Genomic DNA, 21,830 nt, shown 5'->3' on the forward strand with positions numbered 1-21,830 from the left:
TGGAGTCATAATCCAGAAGATTCGGACCACTGAGAATCCTGCTGATATGTTGACAAAAGTGGTAACTGCGGTCAAGTTTAAACATTGTTTAGACTTGGTCAATATTGTTACAAATTGAAAGATGAATTTGCAGACACTACTGAAGATTGGATTTTTGAGAGATGTGTGTGGAATTTGCCAAGGTGGAGATTTGTTGGTTTTCGGCAAAATCCCACATTGGTTGTGTATAAGGAGGAAGGGAAATTCTTTTGTTATAAATAGAGCTCTCCTTCTCCTTAGTTTAGCATCCCACAAATATAAGCCTTCTTCACTATTAAAGGCTATTTGTACTCTTTCTGTCTTTGTAATATTTCATCTATTAGTGAAATATTATTTTAGTAGTGTTCGAGGATTTAGGCATAATTTTGGCTTAACCTCGTTAAATTTTGGTTTTCTCTTTTATGTCTATTTAATAGCTATTGTCGGGTATAGTTGTTGTTAATTATTGTCCTATTAAAATTACTTGTCTTGGTAGTTCTGTCTAAGGAGAGTGGGTTTTAAGAGGGACCATTGTGACCCCTCCACTTTTTCCTGGGAATCTACCTTGGGTGATTTTTAGTACAATTGTTTTCATACTAGTCACCTAGATAATAGTTTTCAAGGTGAATTTGTTATTATTGGTGGAAATTAACCCGAATTCCACAACAATATATTATTTTTAGGCGATTTATGTTCGAATAATATTATTTGTAATGTATGTGTGGATTTTATTTAAGCTAAAAATATGACGGATACTATCATGGACCACATTAAATTTTGAATTTGTTCATTACAATCTGAATGATCACGCTATGATGAATCATGTTAAGCTAATATGATGCACAAAGATTGAAAAGAAATTGACGAAATTGTACAAAAATAAGGCAAGCTTCGAAGTCACCTTTGGCATAGGCGGTGGTAACGCCACAGTTTTTTAGCATCCTCGATTGTAAACGCTACACCTCCGTGCCGACACCATGACCGGGGCATTTGCCGTGGGAAGGCAGGACCTATAGCTCTCCCACAACTTGCGAATGGTCCGAGAACATTACTTGCTATCCAAGTCAAGAGTTGTACGGCTTTGGAGATTTCTTCTTGATCCCGTCGAGAAATCCCACTCGTAATCGCCTGTGCTGTCGGTTTCCATTGACGCTGCTCTAGAGGGATTCAAGGAGTTGCACAACACGAGCACTAGAATCGCGAGAGAGACGAATACTTTCTTCATTTCGATTTTCCTTATATGTTTGAACTCTCTTCAGCCTTAAACGTCAACCGATGATACTCCTTAAATAGCTCAAATTCAGGGTCATGGAATCTTTATAAGCTAGAATATATCCATGTGGATTCATTTGTCAACGGGTATTTAATATGCAAAGTCCAATAAACTAATGCTTTGCCAGACAGGGGTGAAGCTGGCAACCTCTTTAAGGGGCCAAATCGAATGATAAAATTTTGGTGAGGGTCAAAATAATTTTATCATTACATTATATAATTTCGTAAAATTTAAAGGGATGAAATGTCAGTTTTCCCATCTTGGAAAACACAGTGTCAACTTACATTAATTCAGTTAAGTAACTATAATTTATGGGGGGGAAAATTAAGTGCGAGGAATAGTCTACACTGCACGTCACATACCGTAATGTATCATTAAAATGACATATCGAAACACACCACAACTAAATTTGTTCTTATTATGTAAATATTAAAAAGTAATGGATTTTTTTAAAAATTAATCATTAATTAAAATTTAGTTTTACTTTTAACAGAATTATAATTAAATAATGATTTTTTAGTCAAAAATAATAATTAATTTAAGTAAATTAATTTGTTTAAAATTGGGATTTGTAAATTATTTAAGTTAAGAATGACCATAAACAATAATCACTGTTGGAGACCTTAACTCGCCAGAAAACACACCGAAAAATTCGTTGAAAAATATTATGTTACAAATCCAACGCGACTGTTTGTCGTAGCCTGAGTTGTCATCGCCCAACAGTCACCTAGCAGTCGTAAAGTAATCGGCCGCCCAAGAAAAGCTATTGCAGGGTGTTCTAAACGATCATCCGTTAAATTATTCTGTTCTTCAGGGTTATGAGCCATTTGTTTCTCATGAAGGTCTCGAGAAGTTGCATCGCTTCATATTCGTAATGGCAATCACGCATCTAGCTTACAGTTGCTTAACGATGTTACTTGCAATCGTGAAGGTTGGTCATTTGATTGCTATACAGTAAGGAAACGCACTAACAGTTCTATGTTGCTACTATTTGCCTACTTTTCCATAACTATTTCGGTAGATTCATAGATGGAGGGCATGGGAGGAGGAAGCTCATACGGACCAACATGGATTTTTAACTGGTAAGTTCAACTTCAAACAATTTGATGCCTCGATACATGCGATTATTTGTGATCAAAGTCAGGCAAAAGACATTTCAAAAACTTTCAAGACATTACTATGATGATTATAGCTTATTTGCTGCAGCACAAGCTAAAGAAGCGCTAATGCGAAGACAAACAGCTATCGTTGTACACCACAAAGCGAACCCCTTAGCGACGAATAGAGTTGTGATCTGGTTGGTAGGTACAGAATATTTCTTCTTGCTGCGTTACTGAAAGAGTTGACTCATAGACTTGTGATGCATTTATATGTTCGTTGGACTTACAGATATGTTACTTCCGGCAATTCGGGTGGTCAGTCGTTCGTCAGATTATCTGACTCTTCGCAAGTGGTTCATCATGGTACGTGCTATTTATAGTCTTGTTCGTTGAAGTTTTCTCATGAATGTTTATGCTTTTGTGTTTTGAATTCATGGCAGAATCACAACCTGTCGCCAAAGCACGATTTTCACAACTGTATGGTTCGTTCTATGGAGGAAGAATTTCAAATGATTGCTCTTACAGTTTTCTTGGGTGACTACTTGTTGATGAATCGGGTAAAGAAAAACGAAAGAACACAAGAATTTTAACGAGGTTCAGCAATGTGCTTACGTCCTCGGTGTCTAGGCAGCGCTAGAAGTTTTATTCAATGTCTTATTGATTTAGCTTACATCTCTATTTATAATAGATAAATCTGGTACATAATTACAAAATTAACCCTTGTACTCTTTACCGGTATATTTATGAGTCATACCTAACAAATCTCCACCTTGGCGAATATCCTGCCCTTAGGAGACATTCAATGTGGGTTGGGTTACCTTACTTCTTTAACAACTCGAAACATTCAACAAGTCCAAGCAATGCTTGAACTTGTCTTTAGTAACTGGCTCGGTGAACATATCAGTGGCATTCTCATCAATATGTACCTTCTGAAACAGAAAATCTCCATATGCAACCAACTCTCTGATCTTGTGAAAACGTACATCAATATGCTTAGTTCTAGCACGATATACCTGATTCTTAGCCAAGTGAATAGTACTTTGATTGTCGCAAAGCAATTGAACTCCACCTTGCTGAAAACCCAACTCCTTCACTAGGCCAATAAGCCATAAAGCTTTTTTTGCAACTTCAGCCGCTGCCATGTATTCAGCTTTAGTTGTAGATAGTGCCACAACAGATTGAACAGTAGACTTCCAACAAATAGGCCTTCCACCAAGAGTAAAGACATACCCTGTCGTAGATCTTCTATTATCCAAGTCACCTGCATAGTCTGAATCCACATATCCTACAACCAAAGGATTATTCCACTGACTACCAAAGACAATTCCATGTCCCATAGTACCCTTTAAGTACCGAAAGATCCACTTGACTGCTTCCCAATGTTGCTTACCAAGTTTAGACATGTACTTACAAACTTGACTAACAATATGAGCTAAATCAGGACGAGTACATACCATTGCATACATCAAACAACCAACAACATTAGAATATGGAACCTTTGTCATATCTTCAGCTTCCTTATATGTCTTAGGGCACTGTTCTGATGAGAGCTTAAAGTGATTCGCCAATGGAGTGCTAACTGATTTTGCGCTGCTCATCGCAAACCTTTTTAGCATCTTCTCAACATAACCCCGTTGAGATAGCCACAATTTCCTTGAGTCTCTGTCCCTGCAAATTTCCATTCCAAGAATTTTCTTTGCAACACCTAAATCTTTCATATCAAATTCCTTACTCAATAAAGTTTTCAAACCGATAACATCATCCATGTTCTTCGCAACAAATAACATATCATCAACGTACAGTAATAGAAAAATAAAAGAACCATCATCAAGGCTCTTAACATAGACACAACAATCATACTCACATCGCTTGTAGCCAATCTTGATCATATAGGAGTCAAACCGTTTGTACCGCTGTCTCGGAGACTGCTTCAACCCATACAAAGATTTCTTCAATCTGCAAACTAAATGCTCGTTTCCAGGTTGAGTGAAACCTTTAGGTTGTCGCATGTAGATCTGCTCCTCTAAATTACCATGCAAAAAAGCAGTTTTTACATCCATCTGCTCTAAATGCAAATCCCAACTAGCCACCAATGCAAGTACTGCTTGGATTGAAGTGTGACTGACCACAGGAGAAAAAATTTCATCATAATCAACTCCTTTCTACTGTGAAAAACCCTTTGCTACCAAACAAGACTTGAACTTCTCCCCCTTTTTTTCTGTTACTGCTGGTTTCTTCTTATACACCCATTTGCAACCAATCGACTTCTTACCCTCAGGAAGACGAACTAACTCCCATGTACGATTGTTATTCAAATACTCCATCTCCTCAACCATGGCAGCCATCCACTTGTTGTTTTCCTGACTAGTAACTGCATCATGAAAAGTAACCGGATCATCACTGCTAACAGTAAGTGCAAAAGAGACCAAGTCTTCAAAACCCAATCTGTTCGGAGGCTTTATATTCGTCCGTCTCACCCTGTCTCTAGCGAGACTATAATCCTGCAAATCATCTGTAGTGGAACCACTGTAAGTCGGTTGAGAAGTTTTTGTTTTCTCAACTGGAAACTGCTAGAAATCCACCACTGTCGTGTATTTCTTCTGCTGCAACATGGGATGTTCATAAAAAACAACATCTCTATTGATCACGATTTTCTTCGCAACTGGATCCCAGAACTTGAATCCTTTGACACATTTCTTATAACCTAGAAAAATGCACTCCTTCGATTTTGCATCAAGTTTGGATCTCTCATCAGCATGTATATGTACATAAGCAGGACAACCAAAAATCCGTAAGTGATCAAAAGTAACATCATGACTAGTCCATACCTCTTATGCAACTTTCCCAGCCAATGATGCCCTTGGCGATCTATTGATAAGATAACACACCATGTAACAGCTTCAGCCCAGAAGTGTTTGGGAAGCCCAACATTCAACCACAAACATATGGCTCTTTCATTCAATGACTTGTTCATTCGTTCCGCAACACCATTCTATTGTGGTGTCTTGCGCACTGTAAAATGCCTCTTAATCCAATACTCCTTACAGAAGTGTAGAAACTGTGAATCTGTGTACTCCGTACCATTTTCAGACCGCAAACACTTGATTTTTCGTCCTGTTTGGTTTTCTACCTCAGCTTTCCACAGCTTGAACTTCTCAAAAACCTCGGACTTCTGTTTCAAAAAATACACCCAAACTTTCCGTGAAAAATCGTCAATAAAGGTAATATAATACCGAGATCCACCCAAAGATGATGTCATAGAAGGTCCCCATACATCAGAATGCACATAATCAAGAATCCCTTCAGTTGTGTGCTTCGCAGTCTTGAAACGAACTTTAGTCTGTTTACCAAGAACACAAAACTTGCAAAAGTCGAGCTTACAGCTTTTAACACCATGCAACATATTTCTTTTATGTAACTCAGCCATACCACGTTCACTAAGATGAGCAAGACGCATATGCCACAGTTTGGTAGTATCATCATAGGACTCAATCGAATGAACTCCACCTACAACGGTACTCCCTAATAATCTGTAAATATTCCCTGCAGTCATCTTTCCTTTCATCACAGTTAAAGCTCCTTTAACAATTCGAATGGTTTCCCTATCCTCACCAGCCTTAGGGATAAAACCATTCTTGTGCAAAGTCCCCAAAGAAATCAAATTCTTCTTCAGATCTGGGATATGTCGAACACCACTCAACGTCCGAACAGAGCCATCATACATCTTAATTCTGACCTCACCAATACCAAAAATATTGAAACAGCGATCATCACCCAAATAAACAGAACAAGAATTAACCGACTTGTATGTTGAAAACCATTCCCTATTTGGCGTGATGTGATAAGAACATCCAAAATCAAGAATCCAAACATCTGTCAATTGAGTCGTTGAAATAGAGAGCATATCACCCTCGCTGTAATTAGAATTGTCATCCTCAACTACATTCACAGACTTGGATGAGTCATCACGCTTCTCATCAGTCTGCATTTTCAACTTCAGACAGTCTCGCTTCATATGTCACGCCTCCTTGTACTTGTAACAGTGAATTGTCTTCTTGTCCCTGGTTTTGGATCTGGAATTCATCTTCCTAGACCATGCCTTCTCTAGCTTCCGTCCACGGTCTCGATTACCCTTGACATATAAGCTATCAGCTTGAGAGTTTTCCCCTACATTCTGCTTTCGCTGGTTGTGAGCCAACAAGGCTGCAATAATCTCCTCAACTTTGATAGTCTCTTTCCCACATGTAAGAGTAGTCACCATGTGTTCGTAAGAGGGAGGCAACGAACACAACAAAATCATCGCTTTGTCTTCATCCTCAATTTTCACATCAAGTCGATCCAAATCAGAAACGATTTGATTGAAGACATTCACGTGTTGTGCCAAATCATTATCGTCCTGCATCTTCAGCCCATACAGCCGCTGCTTTAGATACAGTTTAGCCGTTAAGGATTTCGACATAAACTGACTTTCCAACTTCTTCCAAATTTCATCTGGAGACGATAGATGCATGACGTGATACATGACCTCGTTCGCCAAACATAACCATATGGTTCCTATCGCTCGCTGTTACAATTCTTCCAAATCTTCCTCCTCCATCGACGCCGGCTTTGTAGGTCGCAAAGCCTTCAGGATCCCTTACTGCGCCAACAGATCCTTCACCCTTGTTTTCCATAATTCGAAGTTACCCTGACCATCGAATTTCACAACTTCGAATTTTGCTCCTGACATCTGATACCAATTGTTGATGAATCGGGTAAAGAAAAATGAAAGAACACAAGAATTTTAATGAGGTTCAACAATGTGCTTACGTCCTCGGTGCCTAGGCGGCTCTAGAAGTTTTATTCAATATCTTATAGGTTTAGGTTACATCTCTATTTATAATAGATAAACCTGTTATATAATTACAAAATTAACCCTTGTACTCTTTACCGATATATTTATGAGTCATACCTAATAAATCTCCATCAAAATTTGCTTCGCTCACTCCGCTCCATCCCCTGTTATCTTTACCGGTATATTTATGAGCCATACCTATCACTACTGTACGACTGCTGGGTGACTGTTGGACGATGGCAATGCGGACGACACAAGCGGTCGTGTTGGATTTGTAATATAATATTTTTCAACAAATTTTTCGACGTGTTTTCCGGTTAGTTAAGGTCTTCTACTATGATTATTGTTCACGATCATTCTTAAATAAATTACAAATCTAAATTCTAAACAAATTAATTTACTTAAATTAATTATTATTTTTTATTAAAAATTATTATTTAATTATAATTCTATTAAAAGTAAAACTAAATTTTAATTAATGATTAATTTTAAAAAATCCAATACTTTTTAATATTTACATAATAAGGATAAATTTAGTTGGGGTGTTTTTGGTACATCACTTTAATGGTATATTACAGGTATGTGACATGGGCTGTAGAACAAAATATAAAATTCCATTATCCGAAGGGTAGATTCAAAGTAAATTTCACACATAGAAGCCATAAACCTTGACATTGAAACTGAGAAGAGAAAAGAAATACTAAAGGGAGTTCATTCACAAGAGTTACCACTTGGCCTCAACAAAGAAACTTAGGTAGAACTAGAAGCATCCACGACGCTTGTAGATACCGCAACGCTCTGATGTTATCCGCTGGTTTTTAGAAGGCAAGCACGACGCATAAGCGTTCCCTCTGTTGCAATTCACAATCGGTCGCCTACGGATGCGGGAGCGACTTATCAGGTATCTAAAGTCGAAAAGCATTCTACCGACATCAGGGTCCATTAAGAACTCCGATTCAAAACCGTCGGTGTCGGCAACGGTGGTGGCAGTGGCATTGAACTTCTCAGTCAGTGAAGCAAAGCCTGTTGCTTGAGAGGTGCTTGTAACATGCATAACCATAAGGGTAATTATAAGAGTTCCTAAAAACAAAGGTCTTGGGAAATAATTTTCCATGTTTCCACTCTGAATATTCCCATACAAATGCAATGTCCTCAAGAGATATATAGCGACTGTTTTAAAAAATGAAGAGCTTTTTTGAGATTGAAATGATTAAAAAAGTGGAAGTGTGTATCCTTTCAACGCAAGTTCTCGTGAAGTTAGCTCATAAATGCAGTGTGCATATACGGTTGGGGTAAAACGAGAACCATATGAAGAGAAAACGATCAATCCTTTTATCAACGTGCTACGCTTAACGTGTTTAACAATGGTGGATATTTATTTATAGAAGATTACATCAATTCCTGGAAACTAGGTCTTATTCACTTCACTAGCATTGACTTGTCAACGTGCTACACTTCCAGTCAACTTTGTTAAATGTTGATTAGTTTGATTTAGTTAAATAATTTAATTCAACAAAATAAAGTATACATATTAAATTATGTGACATCTAAAAAAATAAAATATTTTATATTAAAAAATATAATTTATATTTCATTAAAATTATTGAATGACTTTGTTTAAATATTTTTAAATATTTCTCAAACATAAGAGCATTCTCAAACATAATTTATTGCTTAAAATATCTTAGGTTTCATTTCACTAGAACAACTAATTGTTGGTATAACCCCAAATAAATTCAATAAATAATATAGATCTAAATAATTATAAGCATTATTATAATAATACTTTTATCCTTTTAATAAAATATTTGGTAAAATATACATTTAGTACTTAAACTATCAGTTTTGTTTCGTTTTAGTACCTAATTTTTAAATTTTTCCAAATTCATACCTAAAGTTTAGATTTGTTTCATTTTAGTACCATGCCATTAAAAATTTAATGTGTTTAATACCTGAACTATCAACTTTAACCCATTTTAGTACTTAAACTTTCAATTTTTTAAAATTTAACGTTAAATTTTGAACATTAGTATTCAAATGAAACAAAAAACTAAACTTTATGTATGATTTTAAAAATATTGAAAGTTTAGATACTAAAATAGAATAAAACTGATAATTCAAATACTAGATGCTTAATTACCGTAAAATATTTTGTTTTCCTATTGAAGGCGTTTATTAATTCATATTTTATTAAACAAAAGAAGATAGGGTAGTTGTGAATATTAGAAGCTCACAAGCATTGACTTGTCAGCGCCATTCACTTCCAGTAAAACAAAATATCTAAAAAGCGAGTCTCTAAAGATGTCTATTTTTTCGTACATCAGCGTCTTATCTGATAAATAGCACCAACAATGTCCTGCCAAGAGGGCAGAGTCCTCCATGGCCCATAACATAGCAGAGAAATTTCCAAATGATTTTTCGTAACATTTAATCTAGTATAGAAAAAAAAATGGAACTGTAGTAAATTGACTGACCAAATGAAAACAGACGTAGAAGGGAAACAGAGAATGTTGTGAGAAAGAATGCAGTAATATAATCTTGCCTGCACTGCCCTACTACGGTATTCGTTTGCAAGCTTTGTTCATCTTTTATCCCTTTCTTCATATGCATCTCTCTCTGGTTCTCTGTTTTTCCCCTACAATGGAGAATTCAAGCAAAAGAAGCAGTTTTTGGCATTTTGCCTTCAAAACCTCTTATTTCTCCTGTTTCCCTGCCTCCTCTTCTTCATTCAAGACCTTGTACGACACGTTTTCGTCTGTCTTTACGGTACATTATTCACTGAAAAATAGCATCAACATTTCAACAATGCCGTGCCCAAAGGTGTAGCACCAACAACAGAGTCGTCCATGACCCGTATGGTGTAATGATAGTAACATAACAGAGATATTTCCAAATGGTTTTCAGTGACATTTAATCTAATATACATCATTCTACAAATTGTATATACAAAACAAATGTGGAATTGTAGTAAATTGACTAAACAAATGAAAACAAACGTGGAAGAAGGGAAATGTTGTAGGAAAATTCAAATGTAATTCAGTAACAGAATCTTGCCTGCACTGTCCTACTGCAGTTTTCATTTGCAAGCTTTATACATCTTTTATCCCTTTCTTCATATGCATCTCTGTCTGGTTCTCTGTTTTTTCCTTACAATGGAGAATTCAAGCAAAAGTAGTTTTTGCCTTCAAAACCTCTTGTTTCTCCTGCTTCCCTGCCTCTTCTTCTTCGTCCAATACCTTGTCGTTCCCGTAACAGGAGATATCCATGTTACCCCTTACATCCCTACAGAAAACATCACAATTGATTGTGGTTCTTCCACGAGTGGCCAATCTTTTGATGGCCGTCCTTGGGTCGGAGATGTCGGTGGAAAATTCATCCTCATAGAGCAACCAAACAATAAGAACAAATCATCAGCGGTTAAACTTGAATCCCAACTGCCCTCATCGGTTGATCCGCGCCCTTATTCCACAGCACGTCTATCTTATTCAGAGTTCAACTATTCAATTCCCCTCACCGCTGGCCCAAAGTTCATTCGCTTCTACTTCTATCCAACTTCGTATCCAGGCTTTGCAGAAGACCCTTCTAATAAAGCTTTCTTCTCTGTTAAAGCTGGTCCTTTTACCCTTCTCAGCAACTTCAGTGCTTTACTTCATGCTCGTCGTGAACCTACAGTTGTCAAAGAATATTGTTTATATGTTGATGATTATCAAAGTTTAAACTTAATCTTCACTCCAAGTCCTGATATCACTCATTCTTATGCCTTCATCAATGGAATCGAAGTTGTTTCCATGCCATCCCATCTATATTATGCAGCAGCCGGAGATGAAGATGGGGTAACTTTTACAGGCCAGGCCCAGGGAAAATTGTACCCCCTGGAAAATAACAAAGCCTTTGAGAAGATGTACCGAATCAACGTTGGTGGGAGCGAACTCTCGCCAGGAAAAGATTATGAGATGTTCCGGCACTGGTTAAGTGACGTCGACTATGTGACAATAATGAAACCAAGTGCTCTTCCTGTTAATACCAGTACTGAGCTCACCTTCAGCAGTGAAACCCCATCCTTCACTGCTCCAAAGGAGGTTTATACAACTGCCAGGAGCATGGGAACGAACAAGACAGAGAATGAGAACTACAATCTCACCTGGGAGTTTCCTGTTGATTCTGAGTTCAATTACTTTGTAAGGTTACATTTTTGCGAGTTCCAAAATGAGATAACTCAACAAGGTGATCGAGTCTTTGAGATCTTCTTGGCTAATTTAGCTGCGGAGACTCACGCTGATGTTATAGTATGGAGTGGTGGGCATGGGTTTCCAGTATACAGGGATTACGTAGTGGCAATAGGAACACGAGGAAACCAAAAACAGCAAAATCTGTCTGTTGCTTTGCATCCTTCGCCAGCTTGGGGAACTCTTTATTCTGATGCAATCTTGAATGGCCTGGAAATCTTCAAACTGAGCAAAAGTTTTGTTCTGGCTGGACCTAATCCTGATCCATTACCGGTAAATGAACTAGGAAATTCACCGCAAACTTCAATCAATTCCAAGAAGAAGAACAAAGCAGTTTTTGGCATCGTGGGAGGCGCAATATCGGGCTTCGTCGTTCTTTCTCTTCTTTGTTTCTTCATTTTCCGTCGAAAGATGAGAGTCAAAGACACCAAGGGAGTTTTACAGCTGAGTCAGTATTCCTCTACTGTGAAATCGTCCAAGTCAACCAAGTCTCGTGGCTCATCTCTGCCTTCCGATCTTTGTCGCTACTTTTCACTGGCGGAGATCAAAGCTGCAACCCACAACTTCGACGATGTTTTCATCGTCGGCGTCGGAGGTTTCGGCAATGTGTACAAAGGATTCATCGACGGTGGGGCTACACCAGTTGCAATCAAGCGGTTGAACCCGGGGTCTCAACAAGGTGCTCACGAATTCAGGACCGAGATCGAGATGCTTTCCCAGCTACGCCACGTCCATTTGGTCTCATTGATAGGCTACTGCAACGATGACGAAGAGATGATCCTCGTGTACGATTACATGGCCAATGGAACACTTCGTGATCATCTTTACAACACAGAAAACCCTCCTCTTCCATGGAAACAACGGCTAGAGATTTGTCTTGGTGCTGCAATCGGGTTGCAGTATCTTCACTCGGGTGCTAAACACACAATCATTCATCGAGACGTCAAGACGACAAATATCTTATTGGATGAGAAATGGGTGGCTAAGGTTTCGGATTTTGGCTTGTCTAGAGTTGGCCCGACCAACATATCGCAAACTCATGTTAGCACAGTGGTGAAAGGCAGTTTCGGATACTTGGATCCCGAGTATTCTCGTCGTGGACAACTGACAGAAAAATCCGATTTATATTCATTCGGAGTGGTCCTCTGTGAAATATTATGTGCTAGGCCACCCCTTAGCCGCTCTGCTGAGAAGGCTCAGGTAAGCTTAGCACCATGGTTTCAACAATGCCATCAAAATGGAACACTTCACAAAATCATCGATCCATTTTTGAAAGGTAAGATTGTACCCGAGTGTTCGAAAAAGTTCATTGAAGTGGTAATGAGTTGCTTGAATGAAGAAGGATCCAAGAGGCCATCGATGGATGCCGTGGTATGGGGCCTACAGTTCGCACTTCAGTTGCAAGAACTCGTGGAGGAGGGGCTTACGCCTAATGCCGGTGCCGGTTTTGAAGGAGACTTCGATGAGGAGACACCTTTTGCAGCCTATGCAATGGAAGATGACAGTGGGGAAGTGTTCAGTAGCATTGGCGACCATGTGATGAATTCCAGGAGCATTAGTACTTTCAGTTTGACAACAAGTGATGAACAAAGTTTTATTACCAAGGATTCTGGTAAACACTCGTCCAAGGCAGTATTCTCCCAGATTAGAGATCCCCAAGGACGATGAACGAAACCTGCAGCTTGTTGATTAGTAATCTTCATAGTAATTCTAAGTTGATTCGAGAAAGATCCAAAATAATTTTTACTTAGAATTCAAGAAAAAAATGTATTGTAATATAAGATGTTTCAAGGTAATTTCATGTACTCTTATTTTGAGTGTTTAGATCAAATGATATTTATATTATTATTAACTATTAAATTAAATATGATGTCATAAATCAGTTTAGGATGAACTCAATTATATTCAATAATAGAAATATTAATTTGCCAGATGCACAGTAACTTGCCCTATTTCGCTGAACTTAGCACTTGAGATAATTAATGTAACAGATGTTGAGTAGGTAGTTTATTAATGGTTACTAATGATAACAAAGACGTACGTGGTGGTGGTGGTGGTGGTGGTGGTGGTGGTGGTGGTGGTGGTGGTGGGTGGATGAAGTGATTTGAGGGTTTTTTTTTTAAGATTTAGAGAAAAATCGTTGTCAAAATAATTCACAAGGTGTGGTTCACTTCAATATCTGTAGTCGTTTGTCGGCATGTTTTTTTTCCCTTTTCAATTTAGGTTAAAAATATTTAATCTTTAAATTTAATATTTTTTTAACTTTTTCAAAATTTTTGTTTATATTAACTTTAAGGTTTGATAAATTTTTATTATATTTTAAATTTAAATTTTATTATAGTTTAATTATATGAAATTCTAATATCGTTACATACTATTAATCACTTAATTTTCATTATAAATTTATAATAAAAATTAAAATATTTGAATTCATTTTATGATACTCGATTCTTTAATGTATTTTTATTCTTTTTAAAACTTTACATAACATTTTTTTTTATTTTCTAGTGTTGATGTAGCGTAATTCTATAATACCATCCCATCTTAACGAAATCTAAGTTAAAGATTTGATTAATGAACCGTAAAATGAATATATAAAAGCATTTACATTTTTATGTTTGATAAATATACTTAATTGTGACATATTATATAAATTGAAATTTATATATAATATTTTATATCAAATTAAAATAAATTTATAAATTTACGTGAATTAAACAACTTTAATAGTAAATAAATTATTATTATTCCTTAAGATCTCGACTACAAACACATGCTAACAAAATGAAAAAGGTAGTAAATATGATGAGTAGTGCACACATGATATGAGGCTAACAGATTAGAAAGAAAAGCAACTCGACTAGTAGAAACAGTTGAATTCGTCTTTCACCTTCCGCCACCGCAATCACGTTTGTATGTAGCACAGTGTTCAGGTTTTTTGTGGGGGTTCCTTTGCGGGAGGCAGTCCCTATAAGGTTTACCTCTCGCACAATTTGTATCTGGTTTGGAACGAAAGAGTGCATCCCCAACCACAGAATCGCCACTCTTGAGGAATCTACTGCTGTGAGAATCCATCGGGAACTCCAAGTCGGGATCATCGGCGATGATGGAGGTGCTTCTGCTGCTGTTGATTTCCATTGACAAAGCTCTAGAAGAATTGCAGAACACTAGGAGCACTGTAATGGCAACACACACATACTTTCTCATCATTATTTTTCTTCCCCAACCAAGCACAAACAGATTCCAAACCCAGGCGATGCAATATATATATATATATATAAGTTGAAACAAAGACAACCCATGTGCCAATCCATTTGACATTTCAACCTCCATATATACGTCCAAACCCAATTCATTAGCTGCCACTCAAATAAAGATCTTGCCTTAATGCCTTGCATGCAATCGACTACCCATGTGCATAATTGACGTCCGATCCATATTCGTTATCACACTACGTCATTCTTCAAAGAATTGGGCCTCCAGTATCGGAAAAAGGACGTAAGATTGTTAGCAACTTGACATCCACCGAAAAAATTGATCGCAAGTTGATATTTGATTAATTAATGATATCTACTTTTAGTTGTGAAATATTATTAAGTATAATTTTTTAAAAAATAATTAAATGATAAAATAAGTAATTTACCCTCATTTCTACAACCTTTTACATGTTTTAATTTTTAAAATATTGATTAACAGTCTAAATTTATTGACTCTGCCAGCATTGCGAGTTACGTCCGCTTATTTATCTATTCCAGCTGACCTTCATTTCTTCTTCCTCCCTTAATTCAAAAGTTACATATTCTCACCTTCAAAATCAAGCATTTATCTATAGATGCATGCTTCTTAACAACAACAAAAACACTCATGAGCCGACCACTAAAATCGTTGTCTCATTAAACACTGGTCAACTGAAATGTCATTACTTTTGGAAATTCTTATATATGCGACAAGTCTATGGAGGAGTCACTATTTCCGATCGTTCAAATCTTATTTACATTTTCAATCCATTAAGCCTTAGCTGGAAGTGGTAGATCACAGTTTGATACACAATTGACCTCCAACCCAGTCTCTTCTATATAAATCTCCAAAGTTGCAGGGCTTCTAGAAATGACATTAAAACAACAATGCTATCCTTAATTATGGCCATCGCCTTTTCTCTTCAGTTTCCATAACAAGTTCAGCTCCTTATACTCCTACAGATAACATACTTTTGAACTATGGCGCTTCGTCCAACACTACATCCTACTACGACGGCAGAAATTGGGTTGGCGATGATGATGATCGATATTCTAATGCCTCTTCTTTTACATCCGTTGCTTCGTATCAACAACTCTCTGTCACTGAAGTTCCTTAAATGACAGCTCGTATCTTTCATGGCGAGTTCACGTATAAATTCTCCGTTTCACCAGGCCCCAAGTTCCTTCGTCTATACTTGTATCCAAATGACTAACCTGGCCTTAATATAACCACTTCTTCTCTGTCACTGCTAACAATTACACCCTCTTGAGCAATTTCTGTGCATTTCTAGCTTCTGCTGCTGCAAGTCCACCACGAGCCTTCATTATCAAAGAATTCGTCATCACCGTTGGTAACAAGCGGATGCTGGATGTCACCTTCGCCCCGTCACCAAATTCTTTCACTTTTGTCAATGGGATTGAAGTCGTTCCCATGCCCGCAAATCTCTATACCGGCTCTCCTGATCCCTTAGTAGGCTCCGATAATTCATTTTTCGAGCCTGATGACTCCACTGCTTTGGAAATCGCTTATCGGCTTAATGTAGGTGGAAGAGATGTTTTAAATGTAGACGATTCAGGAATGTTTCAAACATGGTATCAAGATGATGACTATATCTTTGGAGCAGCATCTGGAGTCGCGTCTAAACAGCCTGACGCAACAGTCAAATACACCCAGGCCACCCCAGCGTATACGGCACCAGAAACTGTATACAAAACCTCTCGTAGTATGGGGCCTAAAGCAAGTATTAACATGAATTACAACCTTACTTGGCTTTTCACAGCTGATTCTTGGTTTTACTACCTCTTTAAGCTTCGTTTTTGCTAGAACTCTCGAGATATACAGAAAGTGAACCAGCGTGTATTCGGTATATTTATTAATAATCATACCGCTGAGGAAGCCATGGATGTTATTGGTGTAATGGCATCCCAATCTACGAAGATTATGTTGTGTGGGTGCCACAAAGTGATATTGATCTTTGGGTGGCAATGCATCCACAAACGCGACAAAACCCGGTGTTTTATGATGCGATTTTGAATGGTTTGGAAATTTTCAAGCTAAACAACTCGGATGGTAGTCTTGCCGCTCCAAACCCTCGACCAGAAATGGTTCTTACGATCCCAAAGTTAAAGCAGAAGCAACCAAAGAAGGGGAAATTTTTTAAACGGAAAAGGGTCGTCATGGGAGCTACGTAATCAGCATATTATCAATCGTTCTGATCTTTTCCTTTGTTTTCTGGAAAAGGAAACATCTTTTGTGCCGTATGGAATCCAAAGACAAACAAAAAGTTTCACCGATTCGATGCAAGCACTTTTCACTTGCCGACATCCTCATTGCAACAAATAACTTCGACGATGATCTCGTTGTAGGTCGCGATGGCTTCGGCAACGAGTACAATGGTCGCATCCTGGTATTCAAGACGAGGTTGCAATCAAGCGACTCCATTCCAAGTCCCACCAAGGTGAGAATGAGTTTTGGGCCGAGATCAAGATGCTCTCTCAGCTTCGCTACATCAAGCTTGTGTCCCTTATAGGTTATTGTGACGAAGACAATGAGATGATTCTCGCTTATGATTATATGGTGAATGGAACTCTTCGTCATCACCTCTATAACAACGATCACATCCCTCTCCCATGGAAGCAAAGGTTGAAAATCTCTATCGGTGAAGCTCGTGGATTAGAGTACCTTCATTCAGGTGCAGTTCAGAGAATCATTCACCGAGATGTTAAGACCACTAATATTTTGTTGGATGAGACATGGGTAGCTAAAGTCTCGAATTTTGGGTTATCAAAAATGAGTCCGATTTTATTGGAAAATGTTCCAATCACAACTATGGTGAAAGGAACTTTCGGATACATGGATCCAGAGTATTTTCAGAGGCTACGACTCACGGAGAAATCCGATGTGTACTCATACGGAGTGATGCTATTCGAAGTCCTGTATGCTAGACCCGCAGTTAACGTAAGTTTAGAATATGATCAAATAGGTTTAGCCGGGTGGGCTCTCAAGTGTGCAGAGAATGACGCCATCGAGCAAATCATCGATCCTTACTTGAAAGGTAAAATTGCAGCAGAGTTTAAGAATATTTGTTGAGATTGCCAAAAAATGCCTAGACGATGTGGGAGTGGAAAGGCCAAATATGGGAGATGTGGTGGGAATGCTTGAGTTTGCACTGCAGTTGCAAGAAGCTGCAGAAGCAAAATCGACGGTCGTCGAAGTTGGTGATACAATTGATCGGCCCCAAACCATTGATGAAGCTGTGTAGTTTTTGGAGTCGATGTGTTTGTAAACAAATTAATTTAATGAATTCATTAGAATTCACTCTCTTGAAGGAGTCTAATGACCAATCAATTAGAAAACTGAGGTGGAGCTTAGGAGTGCCGAAGAAAATGACCTGTTGGTCAGCTAATAATACAACGTCTTCTTCTAAGAACAAATAAGTCCACAATTTTGTAGTGTTTTGTGCACGGTGTGATTGATTTTTACCGACAACTGACGTGCAGGGACCAAAGCGGACGTGCTGGTCTACGTCGGATGTTTTTTTTCCTTCTAAAGAATGGTTTAATGTTTTTCTAATAATTTGGGTGATTATAATGTTATATATGTACATATTTTTTCTAATAATTGATGTTATACACTCTATAAATACAACCGTTTGAATTCAGGATATAAAAAGAAAAAGAAATGCTTCCTTTAATCACTATAAATGGTCCCGGCGCAAGGAATACGCAGGGGACTAACTGTCTTGTAGTACTAGAGTCAAGTTAAAAGCGAAGATTAGATACTACACTGATCAAGCGGTGCGCTACAAGATGGAGAATGAATGAAAATTTTGGCTTACTTCCTTTGCTTATGTGCAATCACACACAAACAAAAAAAACGGAATTTTTGGAAAATCTGAGAATTTATTCAGATAATGTGGACGAACACTGGATTGCCATAGGAGATTTTAATGGAATCGAGTCTCTGAAGAAAAAAGAAGGGTGCAGTGAAAATTGTGTTGATTGTATTATCAAATTCCGGGAACACTGGGATAGATGTAATCTACTTGACGCAGGTTAGACGATTAATAAATTTACTTGGATAAAACGTTCTAGGGGACCAGTAATTTTACAGGAATGCCTTGACAGAGCACTTCACAATACCGAGCCCATCGAGGCGTTCCCTAACTTGTACACTACCAGTTTGCTTAGACACTACTCAGACCATCATCCTATCCTCCTTAACACGAACCTTGTTCTCCCTCTTGGCAAAGAAAGAAGGTCGTTTAGATTTGAAGTCATTTGGATAAATCGCCCTGATTTTAACATGGTGTTCAAGATAGCTTGGGACATGAAAAAACATTCGATAGTCGAAGTTGTGCTTAAAACGAAAGAAGTCAAAATTTGGAAAGAAGCAACGATTGATAAAATCTTCAATGTAACACCCCAAATTCTGGGCTAGTAGTTTTGAGTTTACCGAGAGATAAGTAGATCCCGTAGATTTCATGATTTAAGTTGTTAGGTTTAATTGGGTTATATTTAGGCCCAATTAGCCACAAATAGGGAATTTTTAAATATAAGATAAAAGAACAAGGACTAAAAGTGTAATTAGACCATTGAGAGAAATGGAAGATGATTTTGGGATTTTTATTATGTTTTGGACGTAGATTCATTCCCATTTCTCTTCTCCTTATTTCTTCTTCTTCATTTCTCTTCTTTCTTCATTCCCTCTCCAAGTTCCATAGTAAGGTAAGATCTTGAACTCCTTTATACTTCATTTTCGTCCTAATAAACCCCCTAGCAATCTCATTTTTGAAGTTCAAGCTTTGGGTTCTATTTTGCAAGAAAAAGAGGAGTTTTCTTCATCCAAGCCTTGAGAAGGGTGATTGTTAGCTAAAGGAGGTTCATTTCGGGTTTTTAAAGTCAAGGTAGTGTATTTTTATTCCTTTGGAGTATTAAGATTTCATAAATCACAAGTATTTGCTAAGATTTGTGTAGTTGAGTATATTAGGGTTGAAATTTGATTTCAAGATTTAAGGATTTTTAGGTGTTATTAATGTGTTTTATGACACCTCAGGACCCTAGTTAACTCCCGAAAATTTTAATGTGTGATTTAGAATCAAACTATGGCCTTTAGGATGATTTTCAAGTGTTTCTCAAGTCTAAAATACCTATTTCAAAGTTCAAGTATCAATACTGGGATGAACAATATCAATATTGGTTAAATCGAGGTAAAAATTAGGGTTTTTAGCAGAGAGTATCGATACTGCCCCTTAAGTATCGACACTATTTTTGCAGTACCGATACTGTGAGTGCCAATATTGCGAGTATCAATCTGTGAGAACATTACCAAACCTCTTCAACACCAAAAGATTCAAAACATCTCTAGTTGCATCTGAATGTCTATAGATTGCAATAAAATGTACAAGTAAGCTTAGGAAGGGCTCCTAAATTATGAAATGACCCAAATGCCCCTAGGTAGCTTAAATTATTAAAATACCCTTAGTGAGTAAGAAACCTTAAAAGTACCCTCAAAGGAGCGCGTATCGAATATTCGTGAGTGATGGATTGTTGTGAAGGACATGCTTGCAAGCGGGTGGTGTAGTATATGAATAATGTGATAGAGAAGTTGTGTACCACGCAAAATTACTCAAATACCCTTATTTGCCTAAATGAATAAGTTAATCTATGCTAGTAAGAGTTAAAGATAATTTGTAATGGTGGAACTTAGTTCGTGGGGGACATAAATGGCCAAATATAATTAGAAACACTCATAGGAGTAGGTTACAAAAGATGTAACCATATTAGGAAAAATACATCGAAGTATCTTTGATTGAGGACGCATACGAATAGTTGGGACCAAGGATTGTTACGTGAGACATCCGATAAGTAGTACGATGTATATGTCCGATTTGCTAGTAGCGAAAAGCATGAGCTTCGAGAGTGTTAGTGAACCCAGGAAGAGTAAATCGCTCTTTTTAGTTCAAGAAGTTCTGAAGAGAAGTACGATAAGTTCGAATAGAGTACCGCTACTCAGAATTAACCTGAGCCAGTTTAGCCGATAATAAGTAAGCCTTCGTATAACATTCTAGATGAGAGAATGAGAAAGATAACAACCAGTTTGATGTTGACTTCAGTTTAGTGAGTCCATCCATGTTAAGATCTACCCAGGTTACCTTAGTTGCCCTAGTGGAGGCATTGTCAGTGCGCGAGGCGCTTTAGGGGCTAACTAGGATGTGAGACCCGAACACTCACGAATAGTGGGTTAGCGATGTCAGTGTTGTGTGGGCTTTGAGACTTAGTTATGAATGGGTAGTTACGTCATTTAAGTTCAGTTGGGTAAGCTTCCGATGCACGTAAATTATGGTTCTTACCCTTAGGCTATTTCATATTCAAGGTAAGCCGGGGTGTTGCACCGAGATGCACGTAAATTGCTCCGACCACACCACCAGACCTTTCTCATGTTTGTTTGTGTTAGTCATGCATGTGTAGTCCCATCAGTTCAGTATGTTAGATATGTTAAAGCTTGACTTAAAGGCTATGTGAGACAGAGTCAATGCTTCAATTTGTGTGGGAATTGTACCGATGCTATGTGACACCGGGTTCCCCTCAGTGATCTACCTTATGGCTATGCGAGGACTAAGAGATCATTCAGTATGTTTTGTGGAAATTACACTTATGTTATATGACATCGGGATTCCCTCAGTAACTAGTGTCTGATAGCTATGTGAGACCAATTACTAGTTAGGTTTGTATTCAGATAATGCACAGTATGTCAGGTTTGCATTTAGATAATACGTAGTATGTTCAATTGTTAGGGTTAGAGACCCTTTAGAGGTATACTCATGGCGAGGCCCTTAGCAGAGGATTAAGGGAAGTGTAAGACCCCTAATTCAGTGATAGAGTAGTAAAGCCTTAAGTAGGTAGCACTTAATCTAGGTCATGCATGTACCTACTGCTTAGTACCACGTCTCAGCATGTCTATGTTTATGAAATTCTTATATTGTTCTAGATTACCGATTATACTACTGGGTGTTGTAAGCTCGGCCTTCGATGTTTTCCGTTAGTAGGTCAGTAGCTTGGGCAGTTCGCGGAACACCATCACGGCAGGACTTCCATCATCTTCGACAGAGTATTGTACTATGGCTTTAGTGGGCATATGTA

At 37.8% G+C, this 21,830-nt stretch overlaps 1 protein-coding gene, 1 long non-coding RNA gene and 1 pseudogene across 2 annotated transcripts; all 3 read left to right on the forward strand.

The window, feature by feature from the left end:
• Nucleotides 1–2,113: 2,113 nt before the first annotated feature.
• On the forward strand, nt 2,114–2,548 carry LOC120146460. The gene is made up of 3 exons (XR_005518224.1): nt 2,114–2,222; nt 2,313–2,373; nt 2,498–2,548. It is a non-coding gene; the product is annotated as an uncharacterized LOC120146460 (long non-coding RNA).
• Nucleotides 2,549–10,226: 7,678 nt separating this feature from the next.
• LOC120146463 (receptor-like protein kinase FERONIA) lies at nt 10,227–13,247 on the forward strand. Its single transcript, XM_039160008.1, has one exon. The coding sequence runs from the start codon at nt 10,342–10,344 to the stop codon at nt 13,117–13,119; it is 2,778 nt and encodes a 925-aa protein (XP_039015939.1). The 5' UTR covers nt 10,227–10,341; the 3' UTR covers nt 13,120–13,247.
• Nucleotides 13,248–15,589: 2,342 nt separating this feature from the next.
• LOC120146448 lies at nt 15,590–17,952 on the forward strand (annotated as a pseudogene).
• Nucleotides 17,953–21,830: the final 3,878 nt, after the last annotated feature.

This window comes from Hibiscus syriacus, unplaced genomic scaffold, assembly GCF_006381635.1.
Source record: "Hibiscus syriacus cultivar Baekdansim isolate YM2019G1 unplaced genomic scaffold, ASM638163v2 tig00110926_pilon, whole genome shotgun sequence".
Taxonomy (NCBI): Eukaryota; Viridiplantae; Streptophyta; class Magnoliopsida; order Malvales; family Malvaceae; genus Hibiscus; species Hibiscus syriacus.